The following is a 16,028-nucleotide window of genomic DNA, read 5'->3' on the forward strand; positions in this document are numbered from 1 at the left end:
TTCTAAAAAGCCATCTAATAAGTGTAGGAAAACAGTGAAAAAAAAAAAATCATAATTTAAACTACTATAGCATTAATTATTTCAGGTAAGAATTATGAATGAATGTTAAAACTAGTGCATGAAAGTTTCAAGACAGTTTCACACAGTCTCAAAGTATCTCCCCACAAGATAATTATTCATGACAAAGAGAAAATAGTAATCCTGCAGTGGAAAAACCATATAAATACCACTTAAAACAAATAAGCAGAGTTAACATTACCAGTAAAGGCCCAGCCGTATCAACATCATCACCTAACCTCAGATATGATGCAACAGGACAAATGCAACATTCTTTCTGTAACATTCCTGCCAAAAGTGCGTAACTTGAATATGAAAATGTGAATATTAGACAAGCCCAAATAAAAGGATACTGCAAAATAACTGATCTGCACTTTTGAAAAAGGTCAATGTCATGAAATCCTGAGACAGACTGAGGTACTGTTTCCAACCAAAGAGAGATAACTGAATGTAAGGTGACAACTGGATGTAAGGCTTGATGCTGGATTTTTCCGATGCTGTAAAGAGACACTGGGACAATTGGCAAAATCTTAATTTTTGATAACTGAAGTGTGGTAATACAAAAGAACAGAGAATGACTTTGTTTTTAGAGAGAGATTATAAACAGGGTAGAGAAAAAGAAGAAATGATAAAAAGATGAGAGGAAGAGAGCAGATGGAGAGGGAGACAGGGATAAAATGAGGAAAAGAGAGATGAAGTGATAAAGATTATAAAAAAGGAAGGAGAGAGAGGAGAAAAGGAAGGAAAAAAGGAGGAGAGAAGGGAGTATGCGAGCCAAAGATAAAGTAGATACAGAAAAATGTTAATATTGGGGGGATTTGGGTGACGGATGCTGTGTAGTAAAGAACCTGGCCTTGCCCAAAGAGAGAAACTGCCTTTGCCTTCAGCTTCATGAGGCACTCTATATCATACCTGATAGGCGTGTCCTTGTTTAGAGCAGGGGTTGGCTGCACTAAAAAAGACCTCATCTAGGATGAGTCTTCGGGTCATATGATATTATCAATGCATCTGAAACCATCACATGGGCAATCAACTGACCATGTCTATATATGAAAGATATAATAAAAATTCTGGACACTAAAACTCCAGTGAGCTTTTCAGATTGGCAACACTGCGCATACTGATGCAAGGATGGTAATGCAACTGGAGGACAATAGAAACTTTGCTTTCAGTAGCCTCACAGACTTTGCCCTATGCATCTCTTCCCTTGGCTGGTTATAATCTGTACTCTTTACTTGTAATCAACTATCTGTTGTTGTTCAGTCACTGAACTGTATAATGAACTGTAACTAGGAATATAACAGGTTTCAGTGAGTTCTGCAAGCAAATTTTTGAATCTGACAGTATTTGGGGAGCCCTCCCCTGCAATCTCCAAACCTGCAGTTGGTGTCAGAAGTGAGTAGTCTTGTGTGGCCTCTTTCTTCTAACTTTGTAGTCAAACCCTAACTCCTTGAAGTTAGGGTGAGAAGTGCTGGGTTGACAAATAGTGCTCTCAACCTCACGGCTTGGCTAAATCTGGGTAGGGATAGAAACATTATTTTTCAACTTTCTTGGAGTAGTTTTTCATAATTAAACTTTCAATTCAAATTAATTTCAATTTGACATAATTTTGTATGTACCTGTAAACAAACTTAAAAAACAAATTTTGCATTTAACACAGCAAAAATAATTTTCTTTCCGTATAACCTCTTGAATTCTACTGCTTTAGTTATCTGAACTCTTAAGCTTTTGAAAAAGATAAAAATGACTTTCCAGAGTTCCTGAATTTCTACCACCAGAAAGCTTTTTATCATCATTAATAGGATCAATGCATAGAAAAAATAGAATTTAGTTAGCATTACTCAGTTAACCAAGAACTTTAATTTCTCCCAGTAGCAAGAAGTGAAACATTTGAAGGGATTTTTAAAATTCTGTTTCCCTTTTAAATAACAGTACTATGAACTATCAAGCAGTCCCTTCTTCAGTGAGTTATAACCTCTGCTTAGCAATCAGTGAAAATGCTTCTGTAATCATATCTCCTTCAGAATTTGCTCTTGTAAATTCCAACCCTAGGATTCCTCAAAAACTGTTTCTATAAAGAACACAGGTCTAGAATGTTATATATTTATGATTTGACAAAAATTTTATATACAGTAAAACCAATTTTTGGTTGGTTGCAACATTTGAACATGAATGCTGCCCAAATGACTAAACATAAAATCCAAAAATTTCCCTGGAAACTATTATAAACAGACAAAAACTAAAAAATTACAAATAATTAAAACTATAATAAAAACTAATATTTACTTATATACCTTATTATCTGTATACCCATAATAAAAGTTATCATCTTAGTTTTGCTAACAGGAGTAACTTCCAGTAAAAATAGTCTGTTTTAAATAGCTACACTTTCCTCATATTTTTGCATTATTATTTCAAATATCACTCAACATTTATTTTCAAAGTAAAGAAACACAGAGCTGACATAGTGAAATATACTTCATGAAAAAACCAAATGAGAAAATCTGAGATAGCTATCATCTCCAAATTCTTTTATAGAGGGACAACAGTCTAGACATATTCAAAATTAAGTATGTACTTATCTACAGAAGCTTAAACGTAACACGAACACACTTAAAAAAATAAAGACAAAACCAACTCATTTCTATAACCCATTCAGAGACTTACTTAAATATATATTTTAATAATGAGCTAGTTTAAAAAATAAGAAGAAAATCAAATTTAGACAGAGAAGTTGACAAAAATATAGTACTGATCAATCATCAAAGGTAATTTTTTTCCCCTGAAACACAGCAATTTTGGATTGCTGTTCTTTTCGCCGCCGGCTTGCTTCCCATGAAGGATGAAGAGGCAGCTGTGATTTCTGTTTTGTATTTTCAAATCCTCTTTGTGCTTTCTTACTAAACTGACTCTTGATCTGAGGTTCAATGTGCTGAAAATCTGCAGGAGAAAACAAAATTAATGAAAACTAAGTCTATACATAAATAGCATATGAGACAAAAACATTTTATCTTCTCAAACCAGTATTTAAGGAAGAAATTTAGTTTTACATAGGTAGAATACCCCAAACTGTTAAAAAGTCTAAGCCCTACTGGGAACTTTGAAGTTGAAAAACACATATGGCCAGTGAATTTTGGGACACACGCTTTCTGTTGTCAATAGATGTTGGTTGCATGCCTCCTAGTATATGCTGTTCTATCTTTTACATTGACATTAAAAAAGGAAACACAGTCCAGACAACACATAAGGAAACAAAATTTTAAAAGGAGAGTATTTTGTATTTTTAAAGGAATATGATTCATTGGCATATGATATCTGTGTGTAGAGCAATGCAGCCAGAAAACTCACATGTTTTAACTAAAATACTGAATTCAACAGTGTTGATGGGTGAGCTATTTAAAGGGCTATTAATTGATTCCACTCCCTTCTGTTACAAAAAATGTGTGACTGCAATATCTACTCAAATTTAAGACATTGTTCTGACCATAAAGTTATCCACCAAATACGAGGGTGGCAATTTGTAATCTAGCTCACCTCTTTCATTATGAGAAACTTCTATTATCTTATTTTCAATAAAGTACTGGGAGACATAAAGGCCTGGAAGGACTGAATCAATGCACATTTATAGGATCAGAAAGACAAGGCAAAAAATTTAATACCAATTTATTAATCAGTCCTAGGGGTGCATAATTTCTCCACTGCTAGTTAGCCATCATTGTCAAGAAGGCTTTTAAAGATCTTAAAAAGTAAATGTCATAATGTTATTGAAACAAGTGTACAATTGGGATAACATTTCCAAAGATCACTGCACACAGATTCAAAACATCCCATATCTTGTACAAATCACACGTGCTCTAGAAATGTTATAATACTCCAAGAGTGCCTCTAGTGATAGAGTGAAGAATTAAAATGTTAAATGAAACCATTTCATGTAACCTAAAATTTGAATAAGATAGTATTTCTAAACTGATATGTATTTTAATAACTATGTAAAGCATACTTGCATGTGAAAATAAATGGATAAATTAAATATCATAAATTTATAAGCTAAGTAAAAACAACACATTCTACTTGGGTCTTCTTATTAGGAAGATGTGGGAATTTTAAAATTTGCAGCTATTCTGTATTTGTGAATATAAGGCCACGTATTTACCAATTACTTTATACAGTCATTAAAATAACATAAAAATGTGGCATGGATTTTACAGTTCTGTAGTAGGTGGTAAGGAAACGATATCTAAGGCTACAAGTGAGTATCCTATGTATTACAAGTGAGTATCCTATGTGTTAGGAAAAGGTAAAACTGTTGCTAGTTAAAACTTGGGAAGCAAGCTACATGCTTACGAAATTGCAGCACAAGGGAAGTGTCTGGAAAGAATAAAAAGATTAGTGTACTGATGGCTCTTTGGCAAAGTACTAAAAAGAAAAAGAGAAGAGTTCAGGAAAAAACTGGCCAATTCACAGGCAGATACAAAAGGAAAAAGAGGGTACAGATTATTGGGCATTTAAGGTTTAGAAAAGCCTTTGGACTCCAAACTGTGAGAGATAAGATTGAGAAAGATTTTAAATAGTAAAGACCTACAGAGATGTAGCCCTGGAGCAGAGATAAGAGTAAAGGTATGGCTCTCTCATAAATGCAAAGAAGAGAAGCAGAAGGCAAAGGAGAAAAGGAAAGATATACCCATTTGAATGCAGAGTTCCGAAGAATAGCACGGAGAGATATGAAAACCTTCCTTAGTGACCCATGCAAAGAAATAGAGGAAAACAACAGAATGGAAAAGGCTAGAGATCTCTTCAAGAAAATTAGATACCAAGGGAACATTTCATGCAAAGATGGGCACAATAAAGGACAGAAACAGTATGGACCTAACAGAAGCAGAAGATATTAAGAAGAGGTGGCAAGAATACACAGAAGAACTGTACAAAAAGGATCTTCATGACCCAGATAACCACAATGGTGTGATCATTCACCAAGAGCCAGACATCCTGGAATGCGAAGTCAAGTGGGCCTTAGGAAATATCACTACGAACAAAGCTAGTGGAGGTGGTGGAATTCCAACTGAGCTATTTCAAATCCTAAAAGATGATGCTGTCAAAGTGCTGCACTCAATATGCCAGCAAATTTAGAAAACTCAGCAGTGGCCACAGGACTGGAAAAGGTCAGTTTTCATTCTGATCCCAAAGAAAGGCAATGCCAAAGAATGTTCAAATTACTGCACAACTGCACTCATCTCACACGCTAGCAAAATAATGCTCAAAATTCTCCAAGCCAGGTTTCAACAATATGTGAACCATGAACTTCCAGATGTTCAAGCTGGTTTTAGAAAAGGCAGAGGAACCAGAGATCAAACTGCCAACATCCATCAGATCATGAAAAAACCAATGAACTCCAGAAAAACATCTGCTTTACTGACTACACTAAAGCCTGACTGTGTGGATCACAACAAACTGTGGAAAATTCTTCAAGAGATGGGAATACCAGATCACCTTGCCTGCCTCCTCAGAAATCTGTATGCAGGTCAAGAAGTAACAGTTAGAATTGGACATGGAACAACAGACTGATTACAAATCGCGAGAAGAGTACGTCAAGGCTGTATATTGTCACCCTGCTATTTCAACTCATATGCAGAGAACATCATGTGAAATGCTAGGCTGGATGAAGCACAAGCTGGAATCAAGATTGCTGGGAGAAATATCAATAACCTCAGATATGCAGATGACACCACCCTTATGGCAGAAAGTGAAGAACTAAAGAGCCTCTTGATGAAAGTGAAAAAGGAGAGTGAAAAAGTCGGCTTAAAGCTCAACATTTAGAAAACTAAGATCATGGCATCTGGTCCCATCACTTCATGGCAAATAGATGGGAAAACAATGGATACAGTGAGAGACTTTATTTTGGGGGTTCCAAAATCACTGCAGATGGTGACTGCAGCCATGAAATTAAAAGACACTTGCAAAAGCGTCTGCCTACAATGCGGGAGACCTGGGTTCGATCCCTGGGTCAGAAAGATCCCCTGGAGAAGGAAATGGCAACCCACTCCAGTACTCTTGCCTGGAGAATCCCATGGGTGGAGGAACCTGGTGGGCTACAGTCCATGGGGTCGCAAAGAGTCGGACACGACTGAGTGACTTCACTTCACTTCACTTCCTCCTTGGAAGAAAAGCTATGACCAACCCAGAGAGCATATTAAAAAGCAGAGACATTACCCTGCCAATAAAGGTCCATCTATTCAAAGCGATGGTTCTTCCAGTTGTCACGGATGCTTGTGAGAGTTGGACTATAAAGAAAGCTGAGTGCTGAAGAATTAACGCTTTTGAACTGTGGTGTTGGCAAAGACTCTTGAGAGTCCCTTGGTCTGCAAGGAGATCCAGTCCATCCTAAAGGAAATCAGTCTTGAATATTCATTGGAAGGACTGTTGCTGAAGGTGAAACTCCAATACTTTGGCCACCTGATGCAAAGAACTGACTCATTAGAAAAGACCCTGATGCTGGGAAAGACTGAAGGTGGGAGAAGGGGATGACAGAGGATGAGATGGTTGGATGGCATCACCAACTCAATGGACATGAGTTTGAGTAAACTCTGGGAAATTGCTGATGGACAGGGAGGCCTGGGGTGCTGCAGTCCATGGGACCGCAAAGAGTCAGACTTGACTGAGTGAGTGAACTGAACTGAAATCAGACTCAATATTACTGATACATTGTGTCTGTATCTTTCCTACTGGCAGAACAGAGAGAGTTAAAAAACCACATAAAATAAAAAAACAAAAAACTATACTGATAATTACAAGATGCTCTATTTTCATTTCCGTGGGCACAGAACTTATTCAGACTACCAAGCAACCAGGCTTCTCTGGTGGCTCAGTGGTTAAGAATCAGGAGACACAGGTTCAATCCCTGGCTCGGGAAGATCCCTTGGAGAAGGAAACGGCAACCCACTCCAGTATTCTTGCCTGGGAAATCCTATGGACAGAGGAGCCTGGCAGGTTACAGTCCACGGGGTCACAAAAGACTCAGACACAAAGGTCTCAGATACGACTTCATGACTAAATAACAAGTCAGCAACCAGAGTTTTTCTTCTTTCCTCTTCGGAAAGGAACTGCTCAAACTGTATGTGAAAGTCAGGTAGTTATTAGTACATACCCAGAGTTTTGCTTCTTGGAACCTGTTCTCTGTGATTTCTAAAAGAAGAAAAACACCATTAGGATATTTAATATTGAAATAAATCCTCTGACTTTAAGAAGACAACATAAGAATGTTGATAAAACTCACTTTAAAAACTATCATGCTCCTTTACCTCCCCCACTAGAAACAATTAAAAAATTATGAAAACCCCATGTTCTAGCTACATCAAGGGTCTGTTAGATCCCAATATCACTATGGGCTTCCTAGGTGGCACTAGTAAAGGTGGTGAAGAATCCACCTGCCAATGCAGGAGACGCAAGAGAAATGGGTGTGATCCTTGGGTGGGGAAGATCCTCTGGAGTAGGGATCAGCAGTCCCTTTTAGTATTCTTGCCTGGAGAAGCCCATGGACAGGGGACGCTGTTGGGCTACAGTCTGTGGGGTTGCAGAGTCAGACACGACTGAGCGACTGAGCAGAGTATCACTACAGAAGTATGTAGGAATCTTCCTCTCAACATCCTTATCATGACTTCTGGCTATAAAATGTCCTGTCTTGGTTACCTTGGATGCTTGAGAACTATCTAGACAAAGAAGTTCAAAAATCTTCTTATTGGAGCAATGAATCACATGTAACAAAAATTAAGTTAACAATTTTGGGGAAAAGAAAGGGATAGTGGTATGTAATTTTCAAGTGAGGAAAAAAAATAAATCTTTTGAAGGCAGAGTTGGGAGCTACAAGGACTAATTTAATAATTTGCACGGCTTCAAAGATGGCTTATCTATCTTTTCCATACTCTTACTTTCTGGGAAAATTTCAACATCACTTTTTTCTGTTTTATTAAAAATTATGCCTAACCTATTTATTATAGAAAAAGTTGTTTACTGAAGAAGATAGCTAACCATGATTTTTATTCTAAAATGTAAAGATATCGCCTAACATTAGAATTACAAATGAAATTAAACCTATTGATTTACAACAAAACAGCTGGAAAAAGCAGTGATTACAGAAAGGATAAGGATGACCACCAAGTATAAACACCACCAAATAGAAAGCAGTCTGGAGACACTTGGTGTTAGGGCAAGCAAGCAGCCTTATATACTGAAACAGGAAAATGTATAAAACAATTGTTTTACAATAATGCTCTAGGTCAACAAGAGAAAAAACAAAACAAAACAAAATTCACCACAGTCTTTTCAGAAAGTTCTGTTTACAAAGTGAAATACATGAGACATTTTCAAAAGTTTTCACCAAAAGTTAACTCAAAAGTTTCAAAACTTTGATAGTGAAGGAATACACTTAAATTAGCTAGACATTATATTAGATAATTTATTTATCTATATTATCTCATTTTCTGATGAGGCTGGAAGAATTTGGCATTATCATAATGTATATTTGTAAATATTACTCCAATATAAAGTTGGAGAGGGCCAAGTCTAAAGACAAATTGTGTTCAAACTAGAATTATATATGAGAGACAGCCATCTCAATGTCAGGATGTGTAGATATTTCATACCTTTCACAAATTAAGAATTAATAATTATTTCAGAATGAAAAAATATTCTTACCTTTCAAGGCTCTTAGATCCAGATAAAGACTGGAAAAACACTGATTCAAACCTCCTTGCCTCTGTACGTGGCTTGTTTTTATCATTTTGTAAATTTTGATGGGTTTCAAGTTTATCTTCTTCAAGCAACAATTTTGGGGGGGGGGTTTGTTCCTTATCTGAAAAACGACAACTACTTTCCTTCTTTCGTGCCCGTTTGACTTTCCCAATGAAGAAGTCATCACCACTATCACTATCCTCAGACATGGAAGACTGTTTGTAAAACCTTTCCTCTGTGCTATCATCAAAATATTCCTTCTGTTCTTCATATAATTCTTCTCCATCACTGTCAACATCAAGTGAGCTACTGGACTCTTTCATTTTTTTGGTTTTACTTAATGCTTTCATTTTGGGGTCAGAAGGTGTCTTCTGGGATGCTGAGGGAGTTGCAGAATCTTTTTCGGAAGGCTTTGATAGAGAATTTGGGACGTCCATTGCTTTGGGTCCATGATCCATCTTGGCTATTTTTTCTTTTGAATTATTTATTGGTTTCTTTGCCAATATTTTGGCTTCCTTCTCTTTCTGTTCATGGATAATAGTTCCCTCATGCTGTAACTTACTGGCATCATCATTTGAACACAAAGTGTCCTTGGAATGATTTTCTTCTGAAGCACTGTTTGATGACTTAACTTCAACATTTTGTCTTGCATCTTTAAAGGATTTGACAGCAGCTGCAAGAGAAACAGCACATGACTTGTTTCAGCACTGAAACAAATAATAAAAAAATCACTGTTTTGGTACCGTATTTCTTAAATTATTTGGAAATACTTAACAGAATGATTGGAATTTAAATTACATATATATATTAGGTGCAAATTCACAAAGAATTCTATTAACTTTTAGAAAACCAGAACATTTATGAAATGCTCAGAGGAATCCATTTTAAATCTCTAAAATTAAATTTATTCTTTCATGTATGATATTAAGAACAGTAAAAACTTCACTGAATATAAATGAATAAAATGGCAATTTTAATTTCTATAGCAATAATGTATTAATACATTGCAGGGCATTATAAATTGTGCTTTCAGGCATAAAAATAATTATCTTCTAATCTGTGTCAGAAGCATTTAGTTCTTTCATTATATTTTATAATATACAAACATAAATAAAATTATGTGACTAAATGGCAAGGTAAGTGATAATATGAATTACATCAATATTTAGAAAGGGCTTCCATGGTGGCTCAGATGGTAAAAAAAATTTGCCTGCAATGCGGGAGACATGGGTTTGATCCCTGGGTTGGGAAGATCCTCTGGAGGAGGGCATGGCAACCTACTTCAGGATTCCTGCCTTGAGAATCTCCATGGATTGAGGAACCTGGCAGGCTACAGTCCATGGGGTCGGAGAGTTGGACACAACTGAGTGACTAAACATAGCAAAATATTTAGAAAGTCAGTTGTATTTAATATTACCATGAGTATTATCTATTTTAAGAATTTATAAAATTTAGGAATTTAGAAAAAATGCAGAATTTTTTAGATATAAAAAATTTTCAGGTAGTTTCCTACATTTGGAAGCATTTGAAAGGACATTTATAATGTAAAAGATCCTCAAAAGTTAACAAAAATCATAAGAGTAAATAAATGAATGGCCATTTATTCAAATTATTTACTGAAAATGGCTTAAGTCACTTAATTCATACCTTTTAGCACATCAATTTTTTTCTTCAGAAGAGGGTGCACTGCTAGTCTAGCAACTGCTCTTTCAGCAGCAGTCGAATCAGGCTGCAAATTGAGATAATAAACACATGGGAATAAAAACTAACACTACCAAGAAGTGAATAAAATGCAACTCATTATAATTTTTGAAAGTTAAGAGTTAGGGAACAGAAATTTGTTAATATTCTAACTAGGAAACTTACCTGTATAATGCATTCTAAAGATAACATGTTGAAAAAAATACTATTGTTCTTGACAGTTAAAATTATGTAATCAATTAACAAATATTCTTTGAGTAATTAATATTGTTCCAGAATTGTGGTAGGTATCACATGTGATATATTAAAAACTGTAATATAGATCCTGCAGTCAAAGAGTTTGAAAATCTAGTATAGAATACTAAACTAACGTGAAAGAATCAAGTACCATATTAGTACTCAGCTGGGTGATACAATCCATGACTAATGTAACGCCTGAAGTTCCATTTACCAGAGACCTAAAGTTATCAAATACTATGTATTTTTATGTTGAATGACTAACACCACTATTTCATTCTCAGAACCTTTCACCAGTGCCTGGCTTATAGACAACACTTTGTAGATGTTTGATGATGACCGAATGGGATTATATACATATAATGATATATATGTGTGTGTGTGTGTGTACACATACACAAACATACAGACACACACATACATAGTATTTATTCACTGAGAAAATTCATAGTTCAGACTACTTTAAATAAATATCATCTGTGGTTGAAACTTCCAAATTTCTACCTCAAGCTCTAACTTGATCTCTGGACTCATATATCCAACTACCTACTGACATGTTAAAAGAAAATTCTGTGATTTTCTCCTGAAACTTTAAACCTTTTTCCATCTTATTAGATATGTTTAATTTTTCTGGTGGTTAAGGGCTAAAACTCATGATTCTTCCACTACGTTTCTCCTTTCTTCACAGCTCACGATAAATCCTTCAGCAAATGCTGTGATTTCATCTGCAAAATCTATCCAGAACCAGTCACTAATCACCATTTCTGCTTACCTCCTTTGACCAAATCACTAACACCTCTCAGCTGGACCAACGCAATAAGCCCGTAACTGGTCATTCTCCATTGGCTTTTGTTCTTCCACAGACTATTTTCCATATAGCAGTCACAGTGAAGTTTAAATGTAACCAGATCATGCTACCTCCTTATGGGTTCTTTTGAAAGCTTTACTGCCTTCTGATGCTTAAGCTATCCCTTTGCAAGTTCTTCTCTACTTGGCTGATCATTTCATTCTATTCAGGTCTCTGCTCAAATGTTATCTGAATTAACACAACACTTTTCATCACCATTTACTTCACATCACAAGAGGCAGGTACTTTGTCTTCCACATTCCTGTGGACCTAATGCCTAAAACAGTAACTGATAATAGCTGGTATTCAATAAACACTCCCTGAAGCACATAAAAATTCCACTAGTGTGTGAAAGCATAGCTATAAATTTTAAACATCTTTATATTTACCCTCATTGTTAATAGCCCAATAAGGCTATTTTCCTCCCAGTAATAAACACAGATGAGTACCTAAGGAAAAGCAAGATAATAGCTTGAAACCTATTCTGTTTGGAGAATTTATCTAGGTAAAAATTACTCAGAAAACAACTTTAGACCTGGTGCAAATCCTGTGCTAGGATCACTTGTTGCCTAATTACCTTTTTTATCTTGGGTCAAATGGTATTACCCTCAAATTTTATACCTAACAAGAAACTGAAAACGTGATCCTAGTTGGAAATAGGAACAAGGGCATTGCAGATATAATTAAGAGGACAGCATACTGGTTTAGGATGGGCCTTAAATCTATTATGACCCGTGTCCTTATAAGGAAGACACTTGGATACAGAGACACAGGAGACAGAAAGGGAATAACACTAAAGTAAAGGTGGGATGTAGCCTCCCACAAGCCAAGCTGGAAGAAGCTACTGGCTCCACTAAATGAGGAAGGAAACAAAAAGAGTGAGGAAGGCATGGATATGAGAAATAGGAAATCCAAATGCCCAGGATGGTGACAGGGAATTTAGATTTATATTCAGAATACCTAGTGTTATTAAGTATCTTGAGACGATTTCAAAAACCAATGAGGAATTTGGTTTTACATAGAGTACACAATCAACAAAATAAACATAAAAATTACAAACTATAAGTAGAAATATTATACAGAAAAACAAAGTAATAAACATTCACTAAATGACTCATAGCCAAAATAACAATCACTAAATAAATGTTCACCTCATCTAAATCTGACCCAAACATATTAGGAAGACAGAAGAGATAAAGAGGGTACATATATGACCCAGAGGCTGAAGGAGGAAAGAGATCTAAATCCTTGTAAACCAGAGCAGGAAGTCAATAGCTAGTGCTTAAAATGTATTAATATAAACATATTGATGTGGGGGTAAATTCCATAAGAATCAACTGTAACTGAAGGTGGGGGATGACCAACAGAGAACTGCCATTTCTCTCTCTCTCTCTCTCTCTCTCTCTCTCTCTCTCTCTCACACACACACACACACACACACACACACACATCTGTAGAAATATTTGATTTTCAAAATCAGTGGCTGGCAAACTAACTCATGTGCCAGTTTCTCACCTGCTATCTGCTTTTAAAAATAAAGTTTTACTGGAACATAAAACCAAATTCATTCATCTATGGCTGCATTATGTCACCACTGTATTGTTCAATAGTTGTGACAAAGATTGTAAGTCATAGAAAGCCTAAAATATTTACAATATGGTCCTTTATGGAACGAGTTAATGTTGCTCTATATTACATGCAAGAAGAATCTTCAGTGGGGATCAACCAAAAACTGATGAAAACAGAAAAAAAAAATTTTTTTTTTAAAGCAAGCTCATGATGTCTAAAACTTGAATTTAAAACAGAAACACTGCCCTGACAGTTCTGCTGCCAAATTGAGGCAATGGGTTATAGCCCTAAATGCAGTAAATGTGCTTCCTGAACTGTGATATAGTAAGATATTCTGGCTTAGTAGAAACAATTTGGTGCGCAATGCAGAGGCACTATTCTTAATCCTCATGACTAATTCTATGTAAAAACACTTATATGTGAAAACAATGACAATGACAACAAACAAACAACTAGTCCTGACAAAGGTTATACACACCACAAGGATCTTTCTTTACGTTACAAGGGAAAAGAATACATTCCAACGGCATCTGTTTTTTCTTTAACTGTTTCTTTCAGTGTATTTTCCCTGCTGCTGCTGCTAAGTCGCTTCAGTCGTGTCCGATCTGTGCGACCCAATAGACGGCAGCCCACCAGGCTCCCTTGTCCCTGGGATTCTCCAGGCAAGAACACTGGAGTGGGTTGCCATTTCCTGAAAAGTGAAAGTGAAGTCGCTCAGTCGTGTCGGACTCTTCGCATCCATGGTATTTTCCAGGCAAGAGTACTGGAATGGGGTGCAAATTGCATTTTCCCTGGGTAGCTACTAAAAATTCAATTCACTTCAAAGAAAATTCCTGATGATATATGAACAACTGTATCTGTAAAGCAGAAAAACTAGAAAGTAACTATTTTTATCATGTGAATTAATTTCACATGTTTTAGATAAGAAGAAATCAAAGAGGACACTAATAGATGGAGAAATGTACCATGTTCATGGATCAGAAGAATCAATATAGTGAAAATGAGTATACTACCCAAAGCAATTTACAAATTCAATGCAATCCCTATCAAGCTACCAGCCATATTTTTCACAGAACTAGAACAAATAATTTCAAGATTTGTATGGAAATACAAAAAAACCTCGAATTGCCAAAGCAATCTTGAGAAAGAAGAATGGAACTGGAGGAATCAACTTACCTGACTTCAGGCTCTACTACAAAGCCACAGTCATCAAAACAGGATGGTACTGGCACAAAGACAGACATATAGATCAATGGAACAAAATAGAAAGCCCAGAGATAAATCCATACACATATGGACACCTTATCTTTGACAAAGGAGGCAAGAATATACAATGGAGTAAAGACAATCTCTTTAACAAGTGGTGCTGGGAAAACTGGTCAACCACTTGTAAAAGAATGAAACTAGATCACTTTCTAACACCGCACACAAAAATAAACTCAAAATGGATTAAAGATCTAAATGTAAGACCAGAAACTATAAAACTCCTAGAGGAGAACATAGGCAAAACACTCTCAGACATAAATCACAGCAAGATCCTCTATGATCCACCTCCCAGAATTCTGGAAATAAAAGCAAAAATAAACAAATGGGATCTAATTAAAATTAAAAGCTTCTGCACAACAAAGGAAAATATCAGCAAGGTGAAAAGACAGCCTTCTGAATGGGAGAAAATAATAGCAAATGAAGCAACTGACAAACAACTAATCTCAAAAATATACAAGCAACTTATGCAGCTCAATTCCAGAAAAATAAACGACCCAATCAAAAAATGGGCCAAAGAACTAAATAGACATTTCTCCAAAGAAGACATACGGATGGCTAACAAACACATGAAAAGAAGCTCAACATCACTCATTATCAGAGAAATGCAAATCAAAACCACAATGAGGTACCACTTCACACCAGTCAGAATGGCTGCGATCCAAAAATCTGCAAGCAATAAATGCTGGAGAGGGTGTGGAGAAAAGGGAACCCTCCTACACTGTTGGTGGGAATGCAAACTAGTACAGCCACTATGGAGAACAGTGTGGAGATTCCTTAAAAAATTGCAAATAGAACTCTCTTATGACCCAGCAATCCCATTGCTGGGCATCCACACCGAGGAAACCAGAATTGAAAGAGACACATGTACCCCAATGTTCATCGCAGCACTGTTTATAATAGCCAGGACATGGAAACAACCTAGATGTCCATCAGCAGATGAATGGATAAGAAAGCTGTGGTACATATACACAATGGAGTATTACTCAGCCGTTAAAAAGAATTCATTTGAATCAGTTCTGATGAGATGGATGAAACTGGAGCCGATTATACAGAGTGAAGTAAGCCAGAAAGAAAAACACCAATACAGTATACTAACACATATATATGGAATTTAGAAAGATGGCAATGATGACCCTGTATGCAAGACAGGAAAAAAGACACAGCTGTGTATAACGGACTTTTGGACTCAGAGGGAGAGGGAGAGGGTGGGATGATATGGGAGAATGGCATTCTATCATGTATACTATCATGTAAGAATTGAATCGCTAGTCTATGTCTGACGCAGGATACAGCATGCTTGGGGCTGGTGCATGGGGATGACCCACAGAGATGTTATGGGGAGGGAGGTGGGAGGGGGGTTCATGTTTGGGAACGCATGTAAGAATTAAAGATTTTAAAATTAAAAAAATAAAAAACTAAAAAAAAAAAAGTTAAATAAAATAAAAAAAAATAAAAATTAAAAAAAAAAAAAAAGAAGAAGTTCTGGGAATCCAAAATAGATTTTGACTAATGTATTCATGTATAATTGTTCAAAGCTATATTTATTACTGTTACCAAATCTCTGTTTTGACAACTTGCAAAGAGTTTTAATGACCTGAGTGTTTTTCTTTCCAGAGCTAGCTGCATC

General features: G+C 36.1%; 1 protein-coding gene across 1 annotated transcript in view; it reads right to left on the bottom strand.

Annotated features, from left to right (window-relative positions):
* Positions 1-2,812: 2,812 nt before the first annotated feature.
* The window catches only part of SRFBP1 (serum response factor binding protein 1), a 52,965-nt gene continuing 39,749 nt past the window's right edge, over positions 2,813-16,028 (bottom strand). Inside the window, exons 5-8 of the mRNA XM_052643482.1 lie at positions 10,429-10,510; positions 8,746-9,454; positions 7,199-7,236; positions 2,813-2,997 (exon numbers count right to left, since the gene is read on the bottom strand). Of these exons, the coding sequence (XP_052499442.1) occupies positions 2,813-2,997; positions 7,199-7,236; positions 8,746-9,454; positions 10,429-10,510 (1,014 nt within the window). The remainder of the gene's footprint in view (positions 2,998-7,198; positions 7,237-8,745; positions 9,455-10,428; positions 10,511-16,028) is intronic.

Source organism: Budorcas taxicolor, chromosome 7 (assembly GCF_023091745.1).
Source record: "Budorcas taxicolor isolate Tak-1 chromosome 7, Takin1.1, whole genome shotgun sequence".
NCBI classification, from domain to species: Eukaryota; Metazoa; Chordata; class Mammalia; order Artiodactyla; family Bovidae; genus Budorcas; species Budorcas taxicolor.